Source organism: Phaenicophaeus curvirostris, unplaced genomic scaffold (genome assembly GCF_032191515.1).
Source record: "Phaenicophaeus curvirostris isolate KB17595 unplaced genomic scaffold, BPBGC_Pcur_1.0 scaffold_389, whole genome shotgun sequence".
Taxonomy (NCBI): Eukaryota; Metazoa; Chordata; class Aves; order Cuculiformes; family Cuculidae; genus Phaenicophaeus; species Phaenicophaeus curvirostris.
The window spans coordinates 22,326-45,553 of NW_027206982.1; the positions used below are offsets into that span (position 1 = coordinate 22,326).

General features: G+C 63.4%; 2 protein-coding genes across 2 annotated transcripts in view; one reads left to right on the plus strand and one right to left on the minus strand.

The window, feature by feature from the left end:
- Positions 1 to 1,690: 1,690 nt before the first annotated feature.
- EIF1AD (eukaryotic translation initiation factor 1A domain containing) lies at positions 1,691 to 8,722 on the plus strand. Its single transcript, XM_069882895.1, has 6 exons — positions 1,691 to 1,783; positions 1,923 to 2,009; positions 2,921 to 3,029; positions 4,661 to 4,769; positions 5,301 to 5,345; positions 8,478 to 8,722. Exons 2-6 carry the CDS (start codon positions 1,923 to 1,925, stop codon positions 8,701 to 8,703), a joined length of 576 nt encoding a protein of 191 aa, XP_069738996.1. The 5' UTR covers positions 1,691 to 1,783; the 3' UTR covers positions 8,704 to 8,722.
- Positions 8,723 to 8,812: 90 nt separating this feature from the next.
- The window catches only part of SART1 (spliceosome associated factor 1, recruiter of U4/U6.U5 tri-snRNP), a 53,625-nt gene continuing 39,209 nt past the window's right edge, over positions 8,813 to 23,228 (minus strand). Inside the window, exons 10-20 of the mRNA XM_069882894.1 lie at positions 23,001 to 23,128; positions 22,189 to 22,364; positions 21,275 to 21,405; positions 19,455 to 19,610; positions 17,424 to 17,534; positions 15,808 to 15,895; positions 13,353 to 13,443; positions 12,309 to 12,444; positions 12,130 to 12,219; positions 10,074 to 10,195; positions 8,813 to 8,875 (exon numbers count right to left, since the gene is read on the minus strand). Coding sequence (XP_069738995.1) covers positions 8,857 to 8,875; positions 10,074 to 10,195; positions 12,130 to 12,219; positions 12,309 to 12,444; positions 13,353 to 13,443; positions 15,808 to 15,895; positions 17,424 to 17,534; positions 19,455 to 19,610; positions 21,275 to 21,405; positions 22,189 to 22,364; positions 23,001 to 23,128 — 1,248 coding nt within the window. The 3' untranslated portion in view covers positions 8,813 to 8,856. The remainder of the gene's footprint in view (positions 8,876 to 10,073; positions 10,196 to 12,129; positions 12,220 to 12,308; positions 12,445 to 13,352; positions 13,444 to 15,807; positions 15,896 to 17,423; positions 17,535 to 19,454; positions 19,611 to 21,274; positions 21,406 to 22,188; positions 22,365 to 23,000; positions 23,129 to 23,228) is intronic.

Here is a 23,228-nt window from a genome sequence, read left to right on the forward strand (position 1 = left end):
CGCATCGACCAATCACAGATCCCGCTGCCTCTCAAGCCACGCCCCCTTTTGGCCTACCGACCAATCAGAGACCGCGCTGCCTCACAGAGCCCCGCCCCCTCGCCCCTAGAGACCAATCAGAGCCCGCGCTGCCCCGCGGAGCCCCGCCCCCTCCGCCTGCCAATCAAAAAGAGCCAAGCCCCGCCCACACCGACCCCTCTGAGGTGCCCCCCCCACCCCCTCCTGCCCCACAAACCCCCTTAGACGCCCCCAAATTACCCTTAACTGCCCCCAGCCCCCTTAGTTGCCCCCACACCCCCTTTAGATGCCCCCCAACCCCTCCTGCGCCCCCAAAACCCCCCCTAGGTGCCCCCAAATACCCCTTTAGATGCCCCCCAACCCCCCCATCACCCTCAGGTGCCCCCCCAACCCGTTTAGATGCCCCCCAACCCCCCCAATCACCCTTAGGTGCCCCCCCAATCCCTTTAGATGCCCCCCAACCCCCCCAATCACCCTTAGGTGCCCCCCCAACCCCTTTAGATGCCACCCAACCTCTTTAGGTGCGCCCCCCAATCCCTCCAATCGCCCTTAGGTGCCCCCCAACTCCTTTAGATGCCCCCCCAACCCCCCCAATCACCCTTAGGTGCCCCCCCAACCCCTTTAGATGCCCCCCCAACCCCCCCAATCACCCTCAGGTGCCCCCCCAACCCCTTTAGATGCCCCCCCAACCCCCCCAATCACCCTTAGGTGCCCCCCAACCCCTTTAGATGACCCCCAACCCCCCCAATCGCCCTTAGGTGCCCCCCCAACCCCTTTAGATGCCCCCCGAACCCCCCAATCACCCTTAGGTGCCCCCCCAACCCCTTTAGGTGCCCCCCCAACCACCCCAATCACCCTTAGGTGCCCCCCCAACCCCTTTAGATGCCCCCCAACCCCCCCAATCGCCTTTAGGTGCCCCCCAACCCCTTTAGGTGACCCCAACCCCCCAATCGCCCTTAGGTGCCCCCCCAACCCCTTTAGGTGACCCCAACCCCCCCAATCGCCCTTAGGTGCCCCCCCAACCCTTTAGGTGCCCCCCAACCCCCCCAATCACCCTTAGGTGCCCCCCCAACCCCTTTAGATGCCCCCAACCCCCCCCAATCGCCTTTAGGTGCCCCCCCAACCCCTTTAGATGCCCCCCGAACCCCCAATCACCCTTAGGTGCCCCCCCAACCCCTTTAGGTGCCCCCCAACCCCCCCAATCACCCTTAGGTGCCCCCCCAACCCCTTTATATGCCCCCCCAACCCCCCCCAATCACCCTCAGGTGCCCCCCCAACCCCTTTAGATGCCCCCCAACCCCCCCAATCACCCTTAGGTGCCCCCCAACCCCTTTAGATGCCCCCCAACCCCCCCAATCACCCTTAGGTGCCCCCCAACCCCTTTAGATGCCCCCCAACCCCCCCAATCACCCCTAGGTGCCCCCAACCCCCCCTCAGAGCCCCCCCCGAGCCCCCTAATCACCCCTAGGTGCCCCCACCCCACCCGTTTAGATACCCCCCTACCCCCCCATATCCCCCTTAGGTGCCCCCCACCCCTTTAAGGGGCGTGGCCTCAGTGTGGGCGGGAACTAGGGGGCGTGGCCTCTCATTGGGCGGGAAAGGAGGGGGCGTGGCCTCCGCGTGGGCGGGAAAGCAGCGTGGATTCCCATTGGTCGGGATCAACAAGGGGGCGTGGCTTCCGTTTTGGGCGGAAAAAACCAAGGGGGCGTGGCCTCCCCAGCCTAAGCCCCGCCCCTTCCTGCCCACCCGGAAGCGGCGGCGCGGGGTGAGCGGGGCTGGGGGGGAAGTGAGGGGGGGGGGGGGCGGCTCTGGAGCCGCTTTATTTTTGGGTGGGGGGGGCGGTGGGAGGAGTAACCCCCCCCCCATCATTTATTCTACTCCCCCCCCTTCCCCCCCCCCCCAAGATGTCGCGCGCCACCAAGCGGAAGCACGTGGTGCGGGAGCTGCTGGAGGAGCACGTGACCCCCGGGCCCGGACAGAGCGTCGTGAGGGTGGGGGGGGGGACAGGGGGACATGGGGGGGGGAATGGGGACATGGGGGGGAATGAGGGCATGGGGGGGGGATGGGGGCATGGGGGGGGGATGGGGACATGGGGGGACATGAGGGGACAGGGGGACATGGTGGGGATGGGGACATGGGGGACAGGGGGACATGGGGACACTGGGGGGAGGGGGAAGGGGACATGGGGGGACAGGGGGACACTGGGTGGGAGGGGGAAGGGGACAGGGGGGACACTGGGGGGAGGGGGAAGGGGACAGGGGGGGACAGGGGGACACTGGAGGGAGGGGGAAGGGGACATGGGGGGGACACTGGGTGGGAGGGGGAAGGGGACAGGGGGGACACTGGGGGACATGGGGGACACTGGGGGGGAGGGGGAAGGGGACATGGGGGGACAGGGGGACTCTGGGTGGGAGGGGGAAGGGGACAGGGGGGACACTGGGGGGGAGGGGGAAGGGGACATGGGGGGACAGGGGGACATGGGGGACACTGGGGGGGAGGGGGAAGGGGACATGGGGGACACTGGGGGGGAGGGGAAGGGGACAGGGGGACACTGGGGGGGAGGGGGAAGGGGACAGGGGGACACCTGGGGGTGGAGGGGGGGGGGGACCGTGGAGGGCCCTGAGGGGGCTCTGGGGACGTAGGGGACACAGGCGGGGGGAGGGGCTAGAGGGAGGTGGGGGGGGACACAGTGAGGGGACAGGGGGTCACCGAGGGGGCACGGGGACACTTGGGGACGCTGAGGGGACAGAGAGAAAAAAGGGGACACAGAGACAAAGCCACTGGGGGAAGGTGTGGGGGGGGTCACGGCCTTGAGAGGAGCCCGGGGGTGGGGGAGGGGACCAAGGGGACACTCGGGGGGGGGGGGTGTGTGGCCCTGACGTCCCCTGCCGTGTCCCCAAAGGTGCTGGGGACGCCGGGGAACAACCTGCACGCGGTGGAGACGGCCGAGGGGGGGCGGTTCCTGGCCAGCATGCCCCCCCGCTTCCGGCGCCACGTCTGGATCAAGAGAGGTGACACCCCCCTGTCACCCCCCCTGGTCACCCCACAGGGCCCCCTGTCACCTCCTTCTCTCCCTGTTGTCACCCCCCGCTGCCACCCTGCCCCCCCCCGAATCGCTCTGGCGTCTCCTGTCACCCTCGTGTCACCCCCCATCGCTCCGTTGTCACCCTGCCCCCCCCCCCCAGCCCCGTTGTCACCCTGTTGTCACCCCCTGCCACCTTATGGCCACTCTGTCCCCCTCAAAATCACTTTGTCACCCCCTTGTCCCTCTCTTACCCTCTTGTCATCTCACTGTCACCCCCACAGGCTTCTTGTCACCTCGCTGTTCCCTTGTTGTCACTTTCTTATCTCTTTGTCACCTTATTGTCACCCTCCTGCCACCCTGTTACCCCCCAGAAGCCACTTTGTCATCCCTCTTGTCACTCTTCTATCTCTTTGTCACCTTCCTGTCACCCCGTTGTCACCATGTGACCCCCCCGAGCCACTTTGTCACCCTCCTACCCCGCTGTCACCCTGTTGTCACCCCCCTGTCCCCCCTCAGCCAATTTGTCACCCCGTTGTCCCCATGTCACCCCCAACAACCACTTTGTCACCCTTGTGTCACCTTTCTCTCACCCCCATCCCCCCGTTGTCACCGTGTGACCCCCCAGAGCGGCTTTGTCACCCCCTTGTCGCCCTCCTACCCGCCGTGTCACTCACTGCCACCCCCACAGGCTCTTTGTCACCTCGCTGTCCCCTTGTTGTCACCTTTCTATCTTTTTCTCACCTTATTGTCACCTTTCTGTCTCCTCTCAGAGCCACTTTGTCACCCCCTTGTCACCTTTTTATCTCTTTGTCACCCTATTGTCACCCTCCTGTCACCCCCCATCCCCCATTGTCACCCTGTCACCCTCTCAGAGCCACTTTGTCACCCCCTGCCACCTTATTGTCCCCTCTCAGAGCCACTTTGTCACCCCCTTGTCACCTTCCTATGCCGCTGTCACCCCCTTGTCACCCCGTTGTCACCGTGTGATGCCCCCAAGCCACTTTGTCACCCCCTTGTCACCCTCCTATCCTCTGGTCACCCTATTGTCACCCTCGTGCCGCCCCCCATTGCTCCATTGTCACCCTGTTCCCTCTCAGAGCCACTTTGTCCCCCCGTTGTGAGCCTTATATGCCCTTGTCACCCCCCTGTCACCCCCTTGTCCCCGTGTGACCCCCCAGAGCCACTTTGTCACCCCCCGTCCCCCCATTGTTCCCGTGTGACCCCCCAGAGCCACTTTGTCACCCCCCGTCCCCCCCTTGTCCCCGTGTCACCCCCCAGAGCCACTTTGTCACCCCCCTGTCCCCCCCTTGTCCCCGTGTGACCCCCCAGAGCCACTTTGTCACCCCCCTGTCCCCCCATTGTTCCCGTGTCACCCCCCAGAGCCACTTTGTCACCCCCCTGTCCCCCCTTGTCCCCATGTGACCCCCCAGAGCCACTTTGTCACCCCCCCCGTCCCCCCATTGTCCCTGTGTGACCCCCCAGAGCCACTTTGTCACCCCCTGTCCCCCCCTTGTCCCCGTGTCACCCCCCAGAGCCACTTTGTCACCCCCCTGTCCCCCCCTTGTCCCCGTGTGACCCCCCAGAGCCACTTTGTCACCCCCCCCGTGTCCCCCGCAGGTGACTTCGTGCTGGTGGATCCGATCGCCGAGGGCGACAAGGTCAAAGCCGAGATCAGCCTCGTCCTGCTGCCCCCCCACATCCGCTGCCTGCGGCGCCGCGGCCTCTGGTACTGAATCTACCCCCCCCGGGGGCAAATCTACCCCCCCAGGGGCAAATCTACCCCCCCCGGGGGCAAATGTCACCACCCAGGGGGCAATTCTGCTCCCCAAAAGCCCCAGGAGGGTCCAAAATCCACTGTCCCCCCCCCCCAAATCCACAGTCTCTGCTGGAGAATTGACCCCCCCATGGGGCAAAACACCCCCCCGAGGGGCAAATCTACCCCCCAAAGGGGCAAATCTACCCCCCCAGGGGCAAAACAACTCCCCACGGGGGTAAATTTCACCACCCAGGGGGCAATTCTCCTCCCCAAAAGCCCCAGGAGGGTCTAAAATCCACTGTCCCCCCCCCAAATCCACAGTGTCTGGTATGGAACTGCCCCCCCCAGGGGCAAATCTACCCCCCCAGGGGGCAACTTGACCCCTCCATGGGGCAAATTACCCCCCCAGGGGCAAATCTACCCCCCCAGGGGGTAAAAGCCGCCCCCCCGTCCCCCCCAAACCCTGTGACCCCCCCCCCCCCCCTTTCCCCCCCCCCCCAGGCCCGAAGCCTTCGCCCTCCCCGAGCGGCCGAGGAGCCCGGAGAGGTGAGGGGGGTAATTAAAGGGGGTAATTAGTGGGATTATAATGAGTGGGGGTAATTAAAGGGGCGTATAATGAAAAGGGGTAATTAGGAGGGGGGGGAGAAATGGAAAAGGGGGGGTAACAATGGGTGGAGGGGTATTTTGGGGGGTAATTATGGGAGTTGGGCTTGGGGAGGCAATAATTATGGGGGGGTAATTAAAGGGGTGCTAATTAAGGATGGGGGTGTTGGGGGGGTAATTAGAAGGGGTGTTAACGAGAGAAGAGAAACCAGGGGGGTAAAAGGGGGGGGAGAAGGGAGGGGGACCCCATGACATGTGTCACCCCGTGTCCCCACGTGACCCCATGACACACGTGTCACCCTGTGTCCCCACGTGACCCCTGTGACACTCGTGTCCCCACGTCCCCACGTGACCCCGTGACACTCGTGTCCCCACGTGACCCCATGACACTCGTGTCCCCTGTGACACGTGTCACCGTGTCCCCATGTGACCCCATGACACTCGTGTCCCCACGTCCCCACGTGACCCCATGACACGTGTCCCCCATGTCCCCACGTGACCCCATGACACACGTGTCACCCCGTGACCCCATGACACTCGTGTCCCCGTGTCCCTGTGACACGTGTGTCACTGTGTCCCAATGTGATCCCATGACACTCGTGTCCCCACGTGACCCCGTGACACTCGTGTCACCCTGTCCCCCCATGACACACGTGTCCCCCATGTCCCCACGTGACCCCATGACACTCGTGTCTCCCCATGACACTCGTGTCCCCACGTGACCCCATGACACTCGTGTCCCCACGTGACCCCCATGTCATCCTGTGTCCCCACGTGACCCCACGACATGTGTCACCCCGTGTCCCCACGTGACCCCTGTGACACTCGTGTCCCCACGTCCCCACGTGACCCCGTGACACTCGTGTCCCCACGTGACCCCATGACACTCGTGTCCCCTGTGACACGTGTCACCGTGTCCCCATGTGACCCCATGACACTCGTGTCCCCACGTCCCCACGTGACCCCATGACACGTGTCCCCCCATGTCCCCATGTGACCCCATGACACTTGTGTCCCCACGTGGCCCCATGACACACGTGTCACCCCGTGTCCCCGTGACACTCGTGTCACCCCGTGTCCCCATGACACTCGTGTCCCCTTGTGTCCCTGTGACACATGTGTCACCGTGTCCCAATGTGACCCCATGACACTCGTGTCCCCACGTGACCCCGTGACACTTGTGTCACCCTGTCCCCCCGTGACACACGTGTCCCCCATGTCCCCACGTGACCCCATGACACTCGTGTCTCCCCATGACACTCGTGTCCCCACGTGACCCCCATGTCATCCTGTGTCCCCACGTGACCCCACGACGCGTGTTACCCCGTGTCCCCACGTGACTCTGACACGCATGTCACCTCATGTTCCCCCCCCGTGTCACCCCGAGGCCCACCCTGTGTCCCCCCAACACCCCGTGTCACTGTGGGTCACCCTGTCCCCGTGTGACCCCATGACACGTGTCACCTTGTGTCCCCACCCTGACTTACACGTCACCTCGTGTCCCCTCCTGACCCCCCCACGACATGCGTGTCACCCTGTGTCCCCACCTTGTGTCCCCACGTGACCCCACAACATGTGTCACCCCGTGTCCCCTTGTGACCCCCCCCCAAGCCATGTGTGTCACCCCAACACACGTCACTGTGTCCCCACGACCCCCGTGTCACCTCATGTCCCCTTGTGACTCCATGACACGCGTCACCCCGTGTCCCCACGTGACCCTGCGACTTGTGTCACTCTGTGTCCCCACGTGTCCCCTTGTGACCCCGACACACGTGTCACTCCGTGTCCCCCCGTCCCCCACCTGCCCCCGTGACACACGTGTCACCCCATGTCCCCACTCTGTGGCCCCATGACACTCGTGTCACCTCACGTCCCCTTCTGACCCACCCGACATCACGCGTGTCACCCCGTGTCCCCACCCTGTGTCCCCCATGACACACGTGTCACTCCGTGTCCCCCATGTCCTTTGTGACCCCCCAACACACGTGTCACTGTGTCCCCACCCTGTGTCCCGACATGACCCCGTGAGACCCCGTGACACGCGTGTCGCCCCCTGTCCCCAACCTGACACGTGTGTCACCCCGTGTCCCCAACACATCACCCTGTGTCCCCCATGCCACGTGTCCCCCTGACATGCCTGTCACCCCGTGTCCCCAACACACACGTTCCCCCGTGTCCCCACCCTGACACGCATGTCCCCGTGTCCCCCCGACATGTGTCACCCCATGTCCCCCCAACATGTATGTCACTCGTGTCCCCACTGACACACGTGTCCCCCGTGTCCCCTAAACGTGTGTCACCCCGTGTCCCCACCCTGACATGTGTCACCCAGTGTCCCCACCTTGACATGCGTGTCACCCCATGTGCCTCCTGACACGCTTGTCACCCCCCATGTCCCCACCCTGACACGTTCCCTGACTTGTGTCACCCCATGTCTGACACGTGTGTCCCCTGACATGTGTGTCACCCTGTCCCCATGACACGTGTCCCCCGTGTCCCCACCCTGACCCCGTGTCACCCGTGTCCCCATGACATGCGTGTCACTGTGTCCCCACCCTGACACACGTGTCCCCCCATGTCCCCCCGACAGGTGTGTCACCCTGTGTCCCCACTCTGGCAGGCATGTCCCTCATGTCCCCCATGTCCCCACTCTGACACGTGTGTCCCCCGTGTCCCCTCAACACGTGTCCCTCTGTGTCCCCACCCTGACACGTGTGTCCATGTCCCCACCCTGACATGTGTGTCCCCCATGTCCCCCCAGCACGTGTCCCCTGTGTCCCCTCAACACGTGTCCCCCCATGTCCCCTGACATGTGTGTCCCCTCGTGTCCCCACCCTGAGACGTGTCACCTGGTGTCCCCACCCTGACATGTGTCCCCCCGTGTCCCCACCGTGACACACGTCCCCACCGACACACGTGCCCCTGTGTCCCCTCAACACGCATGTCCCCCATGCCCTCACCCTGACACACGTCACCTTGTGTCCCCACCCTGACGGGCATGTCCCTTGTGTCCCCCCAACACGCGTGTCACCCCGTGTCCCCACCCTGACACGTGTGTCCCCCGTGTCCCCCCAGCCGCCCCCCCGCGGGGGACGAGGAGCTCTTCGTCAACACCAACCGGGCCGGGGGGGCCCCTTGTGACGAGGGGGACGACGAGGACACGTGTGACGAGGGGGACGACGAGGACACGCCTGACGACGATGACGACGACATGCGTGACGAGGACTCGGGGGCCGAGGCCTCAGGGGACACGCGTGACGAGGACTCGGGGGCCACGGGGGCCCCCCCCGCCCCCCAATAAAGGGCTTTGGTGGCACCGACCACGCGTGACGCGCGGGGACACGCGTGACGAGGGCGCTGGGGGGGGGGGGGTGGTGGCCCCACACGTGTGTGACACGCCAGGACACGGCTCCTCGTCCCCAAAGGCCTTTTTATTGGGGCCCGCGCCGCGCCCTCACTTGGTGATCGTGTTCCTGCGGGAAACCAGTGCTCCCCGTTCATCCCCGTTCATCCCAGTGCTCCCAGTGCCACCCGCTCCCCTCCCAGTCCCTCCTCCTCTCTTCCCAGTTCCCCCCGTTCCCTTCCCGGTGCTTCCCAGTTCACCCAGTTCCCTCCCAGTTCCCTCCCTGTTCTCCCAGTTCCCTCCCAGTCTCCCCCCCCAGTTCCCCTCACTCCCCTCCCAGTGCTCCCAGTTCCCTCCCAGTGCCACTCGGTGCCTCCCAGTCACCCCCATTCCCTTCCCAGTTCCCCTCAATCCCCTCCCAGTGCCCCCCACTCTGCTCCCAGTGCCCCCCACTCCCCTCCCAGTGCCCCTCACTCCCTTCCCAGTCCCTCCCAGTGCCCCCCAGTCCCCTTCAACTCGCTCCCAGTTCCCCCCACTCCCCTCCCACTCCCCCCCACTCCCCTCCCAGTTCCCCCCCCTCTCCTCCCAGTGCCCCTCAGCGCCTCCCAATCCCCCCCAACCCCCTCCCAGTGCCTCCCAGTTCCTCCCACTCCCCTCCCAGCACTCGCCATTCCACTCCCACTTCTTCCCACTCCCCTCCCAGTCCCCCCCAGTGCCTCCCACTCCCCTCCCAATCACTCCCAGTGCCCCCCATTCCCTTCCCAGTTCCTCCCAGTGCCCCCCACTCTCCTCCCAGTCACTCCCAGCACCCCCCACTCCCCTCTCAGTTCCCCCATTCCCCCTCCCAGTGCCCCCCGCTCCCCTTCAACTCACTCCCAGCTCCCCCCACTCTCCTCCCAGTCCCTCCCAGTGCCCCCCTCTCCCCTCCCAGTCCATCCCAGTATCCCCAACTCCTCTCCCAGTCCCTCCCACTCCCCTCCCAGTCCCTCCCACTCCCCTCCCAGTCCCTCCCACTCCCCTCCCAGTCCCTCCCAGCTCCCCCTAGCCCCTCCCAGTGCCTCCCAGTGCCCCCCAGTCCCCTCCCAGTCCTTCCCAGTGCCCCCTACTCCCCTCCCAGTCCCCCCTGCTCCCCTTCAACTTGCTCCCAGCTCTCCTTAGTCCCCTCCCAGTCCCTCCCAGTCCCTCCCCGTGCCCCCCACTCCCCTCCCAGTCCCTCCCAGTGCCCCCCAGTTCCTCCCAGTTCCCCCCAGTGCCCCCCACTCCCCTCCCAGTGCCCCCCAGTCCCTCCCAGTGCCCCCCAGTCCCCCCAGTGCCCCCAGTGCCCTCACGCGTTCATGCTCTTCCCGCTGCCGCTCAGGACGATGTACGGCGTCTTCTGCGCCTTCTGCTTCTCGGTGAGCAGGGCGACCGTCCCCAGCGGCGTGTCCGACGAGCTCATGCGCTTCAGCAGCTGCGGGGGGGACCCCGAAATATAGGGGGGACCCCAAAAATATCGGGGGGACCCCAAAATATAGGGGGGAGGGTCAGAGCAGCCCCCCCAGAAACCAGAGAGACCCCAACCCCCCCCCCCCCAAACCCTGCGGAGGGAGCTGGGGATGAACAACGGGGGGGGGACCCCAAAACTGAGGGTAAAATTGGGGTTCAGGGCCCCCCCCGCGGGGTGGGGACCCCAAATTTGAGGAGAGGGGACCCCAAAATTGCGGGGAACCCCCCCAGTGGAACGAGGGGGACCCCAAAAACCAGGCTGGGGGACCCCAAAATAAAATTGAGTTGGAGAGATACAGGAGGAGCCATAAAAGGCTTTGGGGACCCCAAAACGGGGCTGGGGGGACCCCAAAATGAGATGAGGGACCCCAAAATATGGGGGGGACCCCAAAATATGGAAGGGGGTCAGAAAAGCCCCCCCAGAAATCAGAGAGACCTCACAGAAGGCTTTGGGGACCCCAGAATGGGGCTGAGGAACCCCAAAACGGGGCTGGAACCCCAAATGGGACCAGAAGGGACCCCAAAAGGCTCCTCGGAGCCCCAGAACTCAGCTGGGGGACCCCAAAACGGGGCTGGAACCCCAAAATGGAACCGGGGGGACCCCAAAAAGCACCCAGGACCCCCAGAACTGGGTTGAGGGACCCCAAATTGGGCTGGAACTCCAAAATGGGACTGGGGGTGACCCCAAAAAGCCCCCACAACCCCCAAAACTGGGCTAGGGGACCCCAAAACTGGCCTGGAATCCCAAAATGGGACTGGGGGAACCCCAAAAACCTCCCAAGAGCCCCAAAACTGGGCTGGGGGACCCCAAAAAGCCCCCAGGACCCCCAAAACTGGATTCAAAGGGCACAGTGATGATGAGAGGGGACCCCAAAAAGCCCCCAGGACCCCGAAAACTGTGCTGAGGGACCCCAAAACTGGCCTGGAACCCCAAAATGGGAACAGGGGGGACCCCGAAAAGCCCCCAGCATCCCCAAAACTGGGCTGAGGGACCTAAAACCCAGGCTGAAACCCCAAAATGGGACTGGTGGGGACCCCAAAAAGCCCCCAGGACCCCCAACGCTGAGCTGAGGGACCCAAACCCAGGCTGAAACCCCAAAATAGGACTGGAGGGGACCCCGAAAAGCCCCCAGGACCCCCAAAATGGGATCTAAGGTGCACAGAGGTGATGAGGGGGACCCCAAAAGGCTCCCAGGAGCCCCAGAACTGGGCTGAGGGACCCAAAACCCAGGCTGAAACCCCAAAATGGGACCGGGGGGGACCCCAAAAAGCCCCCAGGACCCCCAACACTGAGCTGAGGGACCCAAACCCAGGCTGAAACCCCAAAATAGGACTGGTGGGGACCCCAAAAAGCCCCCAGGACCCCCAAAACTGGGCTGAGTGACCTAAAAACCAAGCTGAAACCCCAAAATGGGACCGGGGGGGACCCCGAAAAGCCCCCAGGACCCCCAAAACAGGATCTAAGGTGCACAGTGATGATGAGGAAGACCCCAAAAAGCCCCCAGGACCCCCAAAACGGGATCTAAGGTGCACAGAGGTGATCAGGGGGACCCCAAAAAGCCCCCAGGACCCGCAACGCTGAGCTGAGGGACCCAAACCCAGGCTGAAACCCCAAAATAGGACTGGAGGGGACCCCGAAAAGCCCCCAGGACCCCCAAAATGGGATCTAAGGTGCACAGAGGTGATGAGGGGGACCCCAAAAGGCTCCCAGGAGCCCCAGAACTGGGCTGAGGGATCCAAAACCCAGGCTGAAACCCCAAAATAGGACTGGTGGGGACCCCAAAAAGCCCCCAGGACCCGCAGAACTGGGCTGAGGGACCTAAAAACCAGGCTGAAACCCCAAAATGGGACCGGGGGGGACCCCGAAAAGCCCCCAGGACCCCCAAAACTGCTCCTCACCGCCTCCTCATCCAACTTCTTCATCCTCCGCTCCGTCTTCATCTTCCCCGAGCCCTTCCCGTGGAAGCGGTGCGAGAGCTGCCGGAAGGCCTGGGGACATGGGGAGGGGACACGGGGGGGCGTGAGGGGACACTGCGGGGGGTTGGGGACACCCCCTGGCCTGTCCCCAGCGTCCCCACCTCCTTGGGCGTGAGCTTGCGGCCGGTCTCGTCGACGTACTCGATCTTGACGTCGGGCCGGTAACCCTCCTTCTCCTTGAAATCCTGCGTGAAGCCGCGATACTCCTCGCGCCGCGAGTACTTGTCATCGATGGCCCTGAGAGCGGGGACACGGGGACATCGGGGACATCAGGGACGTGGGGACGGGGACACGGGGACATCAGGGACGTGGGGACATCAGGGACTTGGAGATGGAGACATTGGGATATCAGGGACGTGAAGATGGGGACGTGGGGACATCAGGGACGTGGCTATGGGGACATGGGGACATCAAAGACATGGATATGGGGACATTGGGACATCAGGGACGTGGCTATGGGGACATTGGGACATCAGGGATGTGGATATGGGGACGTGGGGACATCAGGGACGTGGAGATGGGGGCGTGGGGACATCAGGGACGTGGAGATGGGGACGTGGGGACATCAGGGATGTGGAGATGGGGACACAGGGACACCAGGGACGTGGATACGGGGACACAGGGACATCAGGGACGTGGATACGGGGACATGGGGACATCAGGGACGTGGAGATGGGGACACAGGGACATCAGGGACGTGGAGATGGGGACGTGGGGACATCAGGGATGTGGAGATGGGGACATTGGGACATCAGGGATGTGGATATGGGGACACAGGGACATCAGGGACGTGGAGATGGGGACACAGGGACATCAGGGATGTGGAGATGGGGACGTGGGGACATCAGGGACGTGGATATGGGGACGTGGGGTCATCAGGGACGTGGATATGGGGACACAGGGACATCAGGGATGTGGAGATGGGGACACGGGGACATCAGGGATGTGGAGATGGGGACATTGGGACATCAGGGACGTGGAGATAGGGACGTGGGGACATCAGGGACGTGGAGATAGGGACGTGGGGACATCAGGGACGTGGATATGGGGACGTGGGGACATCAGGGACGTGGATATGGGGACACAGGGACATCAGGGACGTGGCTATGGGGACGTGGGGCCCCGGGGGCCGGGAGGTGACCCACATCTTGTCCTCGATGCAGTAAACGGCCGAGGGCAGCGACTTGTTGGGGGCCTTCACCCGCGCCACCTTCTGCACCGTCGTCTCCAGCAGCCCTGGGGGGGGACAGCCAGCCCTAGAGTGACCCACGGCCACCCCATAGGGACCCTATAGGGACCCATAGATACCCTACAGCGACCCACAGCGACCTACAGATAACCTAGAGTGACCCATAGATACCCTACAGTGATCCACAGCAACCTATACATAACCCATAGTGACCCATAGGTACCCTACAGTGACCCACAGATAACCTATAGTGACCCACAGATACCCTATAGCAACCCACAGACGCTCACAGTGACCCATAGATAACCTATAGCAACCCATAGATACCCTATAGCAACCCACAGACACTCATAGTGACCCACAGATAACCTATAGTGACCCACAGATACCCTATAGCAACCCACAGACACTCCTAGTGACGCATAAATAACCTATAGCGACCCATAGATACCCTATAGCAACCCACAGACACTCATAGCGACCCATACGTACACCATAGTGACCCATAGCACCCATACACACCCCACAGTGACCCACAGATACCCTATAGCAACCCACAGACACTCCTAGTGACCCATACATACCCTATAGTGACCCCTAGATAACCTATAGCGACCCACAGATACCCTATAGCAAGCCACAGACACTCACAGTGACCCACAGATAACCTATAGTGACCCACAGATACCCTATAGCAAGCCACAGACACTCACAGTGACCCACAGATAACCTATAGTGACCCACAGATACCCTATAGCAACCCACAGACCCTCACAGTGACCCACAGATAACCTATAGTGACCCACAGATACCCTATAGCAAGCCACAGACACTCATAGTGACCCACAGATAACCTATAGTGACCCACAGATACCCTATAGCAACCCACAGACACTCATAGTAACCCACAGATAACCTATAGTGACCCACAGATACCCTATAGCAACCCACAGACACTCATAGTAACCCATACATACCCTACAGTGACCCACAGATACCCTATAACAACCTACAGGCGCTCCTAGTGACTCATAGATAACCTATAGCAACCCATAGATACCCTATAGCAACCCACAAACACTCATAGTGACCCATACGTACCCTATAGTGACCCATAGCACCCATACGCACCCCACAGTGACCCATAGATAACCTACAGTGACCCACAACAAGAAGTAGATACTCTATAGGGCCCCACAGACATCCTATAGCACTCCATAGTGCCCCATAGACACCCTATAGCAACGCGTAATAACCCATAGATACCCTATAGCACCCTATAGGTACCTTATAACGACCCACAGACACCCCAGATCCCCCCATAAGAGCCCCAAACATCCCCAAATCCCCCTCTAGGGTCCCCAAACCTCCCCATAGGGACCCTAAATCATCCATAGGGACCCCCTAGGCACCCCAAGCCTCCCCATAGGGACCCCAGACCCCCCATAGTGACCCCAAATTCCCCCACAGGACCCCAAATTCCCCCATAGGGACCATAACGTCCCCCCAGGAACCCCAGACCTCCTATAGTGACCCCAAATCCTCCCATAGGCACCCCAGACCCCCATGGGGTCTCCAGACCCCCCTACAGGGACCATAAAGCTCCCATTAAGACCTCAAATCCCCCTATAGGGACCCCAAATTCCCCCATAGGGACCCCAAATCACTCCATAGGGACCCGAAACATCCCTACAGAGACTCCAGACCCCCATAAAGACCCCAAATTCCCCCGTAGGGACCATAAACACCCCCATAGGGACCCCAAATCTCCTCACAGGGACCCCAAATCCCTCTATAGGCACCCCAAATCCCCCAGAGGGACCTCAAATCCCCCCATAGGGACCCCAGACCCCCTATAGGGACCCAAAATCACCCCATAGGGTCCCCAAACCTCCACATAGGGACATCAAATCCCCCCATAGGGACCCCAGAGCCCCTATAGGGACCCCAAATCCCCCCTTAGGGACCCCACATTGCCCCATAGGGACCCTAGACCCCCTATAGGGACCCCAAATCCCCCCTTAGGGACCCCACATTGCCCCGTAAGGACCCCAGACCCCCTATACGGACCCAAAATCACCCCATAGGGACCCCAAACCTCCACATAGGGACCCCAAATCCCCCCTTAGGGACCCCAGATCCCCCCATAGGGACCCCAGATCCCCTATAGGGACCCCAAATCTCTCTATAGGCACCCCAAATCCCCCGAAGGGACCCTAAATCTCTCCATAAGAACCCCAAATCCCCCCATAGGGACCCCAAATACCCTATAGGGACCCAAAATCACCCCATATGGACCCCAAACCTCCACATAGGAACCCCAAATCGCCCCGTAGGAACCCCAAATTGCCCCATAGGGACCCCAAACCTCCTATAGGGCCCCCAGACCCCCCCTATAGGGCCCCCCCCACCTTTGTTCTGGCAGAGCAGCAGCGCGGCCGCCAGCCCCCGGTTAACGATCGGCTCCTCGTCAAGGATGGTGGTGGAGGAGGCCGAGAACTGGGGGGGGACAGAAAATGGGGGTTCAGAGGAGGCACCCCCCAGTTTTGGGGTCCCCCTAGCTGGTAAATTCTCAGTTCGGGGTCTCCTGTAGTTTTGGGGTGCTCAGTTTTGGGGCTCCCAGTTTGGGGGCTCCCCCAGTTTGAGAGCTCCCAGTTTGGGGGGGCTGGTTCAGGGTCTCCCCCAGTTTTGGGGTCCCCCTGGTTTGGGGGCTCCCTAGCTTGCGAATTCTCAGTTTGGGGTCTCCTGTAGTTTTGGGGTGCTCAGTTTTGGGGCTCCCAATTTGGGGTCCCCCCCAGTTTGAGAGTTCCCAGTTTGGGGGGGCTGGTTCAGGGTCTCCCTAAGTTTTGGGGCTCCTGGTTTGGGGTCCCCCCGAGTTTTGGGGTGCCCAGTTTGGGGGCTCCCCCAGTTTGAGAGTTCCCAATTTTGGGGGTGCTGGTTCAGGGTCTCCCCCAGTTTTGGGGTGCCCCAATTTGGGGCCTTCCCCAGTTTGAGAGTTCCCAGTTTGGGGGGGCTGGTTCAGGGTCCCCCCGAGTTTTGGGGCTCCCGGTTTGGGGTCCCCCCGAGTTTTGGGGTGCCCAGTTTGGGGGCTCCCCCAGTTTGAGAGTTCCCAGTTCGGGGGGGCTGGTTCAGGGTCCCCCTGAGTTTTGGGGTGCCCAGTTTGGGGGCTCTCTAGTTTGGGGTCCTCTGGTTTTGGGGTGGGGGGGGGTCCCCAGTTTCGGGGGGGTCCCCAGTTTTGGGGTGGGGTCTCCATTTTGGGAAGGCTCCCAGTTTTGGGGGTGTCCCCAGTTTGGAGAAGGGGGGTCCCCAGTTTCAGGAGGATCCCCAATTTGAGGGGGGGTCCCCATTTTTGGGTGGGGGGGTCACCAGTTTGGGGGGGTCCCTGGTTTTTAGAGCAGGGGGTCCCCATTTTTGGGGTGGTGTCCCCAGTTTTTAGAGCAGGGGGTCCCCGTTTTTGGGGTGGGGGGGTCCCCGTTTTTGGGGTGCAGGGGGTGTCCCTGGTGTTTAGAGCAGGGGATCCCCGTTTTTGGGGGGTGGGGGTGTCCCTGGTTTTTAGAGCAGGGGGTCCCCGTTTTTGGGGTGGGAGGGGTGTCCCTGGGTTTTAGAGCAGGGGGTCCCCGTTTTTGGGGTGCAGAGGGTCCCCGTTTTTGGGGCGGGGGGGGTGTCCCTGGTTTTTAGAGCAGGGGGTCCCCGTTTTTGGGGTGCAGAGGGTCCCCGTTTTTGGGGCGGGGGGGGTGTCCCTGGTTTTTAGAGCAGGGGGTCCCCGTTTTTGGGGTGAGGGGGGTGTCCCTGGTTTTTAGAGCAGAGGGTCCCCATTTTTGGGGTGGGGGGGGTGTCCCTGGTTTTTAGAGCAGGGGGTCCCCGTTTTTGGGGTGAGGGGGGTGTCCCTGGTTTTTAGAGCAGGGGGTCTCCGTTTTTGGGGTGCAGGGGGTTGTCCCTGGTTTTTAGAGCAGGGGGTCCCCATTTTTGGGGTGCAGGGGGTGTCCCTGGTTTTTAGAGCAGGGGGTCCCTGTTTTTGGGGTCCCACCTCGGGGTGCTGCCGCTCCTCGGCCAGGTTGACGCTGCTCCAGCCCACGTTCTCGTCGCCCTCGGGGTCGGGGGGGCCGGGGGGCGAGGGGCGCCCCGCACGCTCCAGGGCCTAGAGTTGGGGGGCAAGGGGGGGCACGGTGACACCAGCCCCCCGCCCCGAACCCCAAAAACACCCCCTGCCCCCCACATTGATGCCTTAAAAACCCCCAAAGTGACCCCCACTTTGCCCCCCCCGGCCCCTCATCACTCTTTGCCCCACCCAAACCCCCCCATTTCACCCCTAAAACCCCCCTTTCCCCCCCCCAAACCCCCCCTTTTCACCCATAACCCCTCTCTTTTGGCCCCAACCCCCCCTGTTTTACTCCTAAACCCCCCGTTTCCCCCCAGACCCCCCACTTTTCAACCCCAACTCCCCCCTTTTCTCCCCCAAACCCCCCATGTCACCCCCATTCCCCCTAATCCACCCCCCCCAGCACCCCCATTTCCCCCCCAAACCCCAATCTCCTCCCGATTCCCATTGATTCCATAGCTCAGGACCCCATTTTCCCCCCCAAACCCCTTATTTCCCCCCCACAGCCCCCCCATTTCCCTCCCACCCCCCCCCATTTCACCCCTAAACCCTTTATTCCCCCCCCCAGCCCCCAATCTCCTCCCGATTCCCATCGACCCCGGAGCTCAGAACCCCCTTTTCCCCCCTCGAGACCCCCCATTTCCCCCCCAGACGCCCCCTTTTCCCCCCCAGCCCCCCCATTTTCACCCCCAAACCCCTTATTTCCCCCCCAAACCCTTTATTTCCCCCCCCAGACCCCCTATTTCCCCCCCAAACCCCAACCTCCTCCCAATTCCCATCAACTCCGGAGCTCAGGACCCCATTTTCCCCTCCAGTTCACCCCCAAACCCCCCCACGTCCCCCCAAACCCTTTATTTTCCCCCCCAGCCCCCCAATTTCACCCCTAAACCCTTTATTTCCCCCCCCAGCCCCCCAATTTTCACCCCCAGCCCCCAATCTCCTCCCAATTCCCATCGACTCCGGAGCTCAGGACCCCCTTTTCCCCCCTCGAGACCCCCCATTTCCCCCCCAGCCCCCCCATTTCACCCCTAAACCCTTTATTTCCTCCCCTAGCCCCCCCAGTTTCCCCGCCCAGCCCCCAATCTCCTCCCGATTCCCATTGATTCCATAGCTCAGGACCCCATTTTCCCCCCCAAACCCCTTATTTCCCCCCCCCCAGCCCCCCCATTTCCCTCCCCCCCCCCCATTTCATCCCTAAACCCTTTATTTCCTCCCCCAGGCCCCCAATTTATCCCCCAGCCCCCCTATTTCTCCCCCCAAACCCCAATCTCATCCCGATTCCCATCGACTCCGGAGCTCAGGACCCCCCATTTCCCCCCCAGCCCCCCCATTTCACCCCTAAACCCTTTATTTCTCCCCCCAGCCCCCCCACTTCACCCCTAAACCCTTTATTTCCCCCCCAGCCCCCCAATTTCACCCCTAAACCCTTTATTTCCACCCCCCAGCCCCCCATTTCCCCCCCCAGCCCCCAATCTCCTCCTGATTCCCATCGACTCCGGAGCTCAGAACCCCCTTTTCCCCCCTCGAGACCCCCCATTTCCCCCCCAGACGCCCCCATTTCCCCCCCAGCCCCCCCATTTCACCCCTAAACCCTTTATTTCCCCCCCCCAGCCCCCCAATTTCCCCCCCAAACCCTTTATTCCCCCCCCAGCCCCCAACCTCCTCCCAATTCCCATCAACTCCGGAGCTCAGGACCCCATTTGCCCCCCCAGTTCACCCCCAAACCCCCCCACTTCCCCCCTAAACCCTTTATTTCCCCCCCCAGCCCCCCAATTTCACCCCTAAACCCTTTATTCCTCCCCGCAGCCCCTCAATTTACCCCTCAGCCCCCCTATATCCCCCCCCAACCCCCAATCTCATCCCAATTCCCATCGACTCCGGAGCTCAGGACCCCCTTTTCCCCCCTCGAGACCCCCCATTTCCCCCCCAGCCCCCCCATTTTCGTGCCCCCCCCCCCACCAGCAGCTCCTCCTGCTCCTCGCGGTTCCCGGCCAGCCCGTAGGTCGGGATCTCCCCCAGCGTCCGGCAGAATTCCGAGGTGGCGTTGAAGACGATGGCGCCCGCCCGGGGGTCCGGCCCCGGCGCCCCCCCCGCACCCCGAACTCGCTCCAGCACCTGGGGGGGGGGACAAGTTGGGGTGACCCCCCCTAAACCCCACTTCCAAATCATAAAAAGCCCCTCAGCACCAACCCCCCCCCCCAAAACAGACCCCAGACCCTCCCAAAACCCCTCAAATAAACAGCCCCCTCCCCAAAAGACCCCCCCAAATCAGCCCCCCAACACCAAAGCCCCCCCCAAATCACCCCCAAGAACCAGAGACCCCCCCAAAAAGACCCCAGACCCTCTCAAAAACCACCCCACAAGACCCCCCCAAAATTCCTCCACCCTCCCCCAAAACCCCTCCCAGCACCAAGGACCCCCCCAAATCACCCCCAAAACCCCTCCAAGAACCGAAGACCCCCCCCAAATCACCCCCAAGAACCAGAGACCCCCCCCAAAAAAGACCTGAAACCCTCTGAAAAGCCCCCCCAACACCAAGGACCCCCCCAAAAAGCCCCCCAAAACCACTTCCACCCCCCCAAAAGCCCCCCCAGCCCCAAAAGATCCCCCCAAGTCATCCCCAGAACCCCCCCAAGAACCAAAGACCCCCCCAAAAAGACCCCCCAAAACCACTACCACCCCCCCAAAAGCCCCCCCAGCACCAAGGACCCCCCCAAATCACCCCCAAAACCCCTCCAAGAACCGAAGACCCCCCCAAAAAGACCCCAAACCCTCTGAAAAGCCCCCCCCAACACCAAGGACCCCCCCAAACCACCCCCAAGAACCAGAGACCCCCCCAAAAGACTCCAGACCCTCTCAGAAGCCCCCCCAGCACCAAAGAGCCCCCCAAAAAGACGCCCTAAAACCACCTCCACCCCCCAAAAGCCCCCTCAACACAACCCCCCCCCCATCTCACAGGTTTTGGGGTGCTGGGGGGGGTCCTAAGATTTTTGGGGGCTCTCTAAGGTTTTTGGGTGCTGAGGGGGGGTCCTATGACTTCGGGGGGGGGGGAATCCCAAGGTTTTGGGGTGTTTGGGGTGTCCCTAAGGTTTTGGGGCACCATAGGTTGGTCCCTCAGGTTTGGGGGGGCCCCTGGGGTTTGAGGGGGGGTCCCTGAGACTTGGGTGGGGGAGTCTTTGGGGTTTTGGGGGTGCTGCACGGGGGTCCCTGGGGTCTGGTCCCCACAGGTTTTGGGGTGCTGCAGGGGGGTCCCTGGGGTTTGGGGGGGTCCCCACAGGTTTGGGGGTGCTGCAGGGGCGTCCCTGGGGTTTGGGGGGGGTCCCTGGGGTTTTAGGGTGCTGCAGGGAGGTCCCTGGGGTCGGGGGGGGGGTCCCTGGGGTTGGGGGGGGGTCCCCACAGGTTTGGGGGTGCTGCAGGAGAGGGTCCTTGGGGTTTGGGGGCACTGCAGGGGGGTCCCTGGGGTTTAGGGGAGGTCCCTTGGGTTTGGGGTGCTGCAAGGGGGTCCCTGGGGTTTGGGGGGGGTCCCTGGGGTTTAGGGTGCTGCAGGGGGGTACCTAGGGTTTAGGGGGGAGTCCCTCGGGTTTAGGGGGGGGTCCCTTGCGTTTTGGGGTGCCGCAGGGGGGTCCCTGGGGTTTGGAGGTGGTCCCCACAGGTTTTGGGGTGCTGCAGGGGGGGAGTCCCTGGGGTTTGGGGGTGCTCCAGGGGGGTCCCTTGGGTTTGGGGGCGCTGCAGGGGGGGGGGGTCCCTGGAGTTTTGGGGTGTCCCGGGGGGGTCCCCACCTTGTCGGGGGGCGTCTGTCGCAGGAGCTGCAGCTGCCGCAGGCGCCGCCCCCGTTCCAGCTGCTGCTGCAGCTCCCGCTCGGCCTCGTCCTCCTCCAGCGCCGCGGGGGACCCCGGGGAGCCCCCCGCTTCTGCCATTTGGGGGGGGGGGGGGGTCAGCACCCCACAGAGCCCCCCCCCTGCCCCACAGCACCTGCTCCTGCCCCATAACCCCTGCTCCTGCCCCACAGATGCCACACAAGCTCCCCTGGACCCCAAATTCCCACCTATAGGTGCCCCCCCTGCCCCATAACTGCCCCCCCCGCCCCCCAGACCCCTAAATTCCCACCTATAGGTGCCCCCCCACCCCATAACTGCCCCCCCCACACACCCAGCCCCCTAAATTCCCACCTATAGGTGCCCCCCCACCCCCCAGCCCCCTAAATTCCCACCTATAGGTGCCCCCCCACCCCCCAGCCCCCTAAATTCCCACCTATAGGTGCCCCCCCACCCCATAACTGCCCCCCCCACACACCCAGCCCCCTAAATTCCCACCTATAGGTGCCCCCCCACCCCCCAGCCCCCTAAATTCCCACCTATAGGTGCCCCCCTACCCCATAACTGCCCCCCCCACACCCCCAGCCCCCTAAATTCCCACCTATAGGTGCCCCCCTGCCCCATATCTGCCCCCCCAGCCCCCTAAATTCCCACCTATAGGTGCCCCCCCGCCCCATAACTGCCCCCCAACCCCCTAAATTCCCACCTATAGGTGCCCCCTGCCCCCCAGACCCCTATATTCCCACCTATAGGTGCCCCCCTGCCCCATAGCTGCCCCCCCAACCCCCTAAATTCCCACCTATAGGTGCCCCCCCACCCCATAACTGCCCCCCAGCCCCCCAAGTGCCCCCCCCCCGCCCCCCAAGTGCCCCCCCCACCGTCGCTGCTGATGTCCATGCTCTCCAGGCGGGTGTCGTCGGAGGGGGGGGCCGGGGGGGGCCCTGGGGGGGGCGCCGCCTCCTCCCCCTCTGCCCCCTCCCCTCCCTCAGCCCCCTCCCCAGCTCCCCCCTCCTCATCCTCCTCCTCCTCCTCGCGGCGCCCGCGGCCTCGAGTCCTGGGGGGGCAATGGTGGGGGGGGGGGGGTGTCAGTGCTGCCATCGGCACCCATAGGTGCCCCCTAGAATCCTCTGACCCCCCCCCAGCACCCATGGGACCCCCAGAACCCCCCTCTAACCACCCCTAGGTGACCCCTAGGACCCCCAAAGCCCCCCCAGCACCCATGGGACCCCCAGACCCCCCTCTAACCACCCCTAGGTGACCCCTAGGACCCCCAAAGCCCCCCCAAGCGCCCATGGGACCCCCAGACCCCCCCTCTAATCACCCCTAGGTGACCCCTAGGACCCCCAAAGCCCCCCCAGCACCCATGGGACCCCCAGAACCCCCCTCTAATCACCCCTAGGTGACTCCTAGGACCCCCAAAGCCCCCCCAAGCGCCCATGGGACCCCCAGACCCCCCTCTAATCACCCAGAACTGCCCCTTAGAACCCTTTGGGGCCCCCCCAGCACCCATGGGACCCCCAGACCCCCCCTCTAATCACCCCTAGGTGACCCCTAGGACCCCCAAAGCCCCCCCAAGCGCCCATGGGACCCCCAGACCCCCCCTCTGATCACCCCTAGGTGACCCCTAGGACCCCCAAAGCCCCCCCAAATGGCCCCCAGCCCCCCCAAGCGCCCCCCAGCCCCCCCCGACCTGGATCCGAAGTCGCGGCGGGTGTCGGGGGGCGCGGTGGGGAGCAGCTCGTCCGCCCGCAGCGTCTTCTCCTTCTCCTTGCGCCGCAGCCGCCGCACCCGGCGCCGCCGCACCCGGAACCCCTCGTTCTTGGGAGGGGAAAATGGGGGGGGGTCACCCCCAAAATTCCCCTCCCTCCACCCCACCCCCAAATCCCTTCTCATCTCTCCCAAAATTCCCTCTTACACC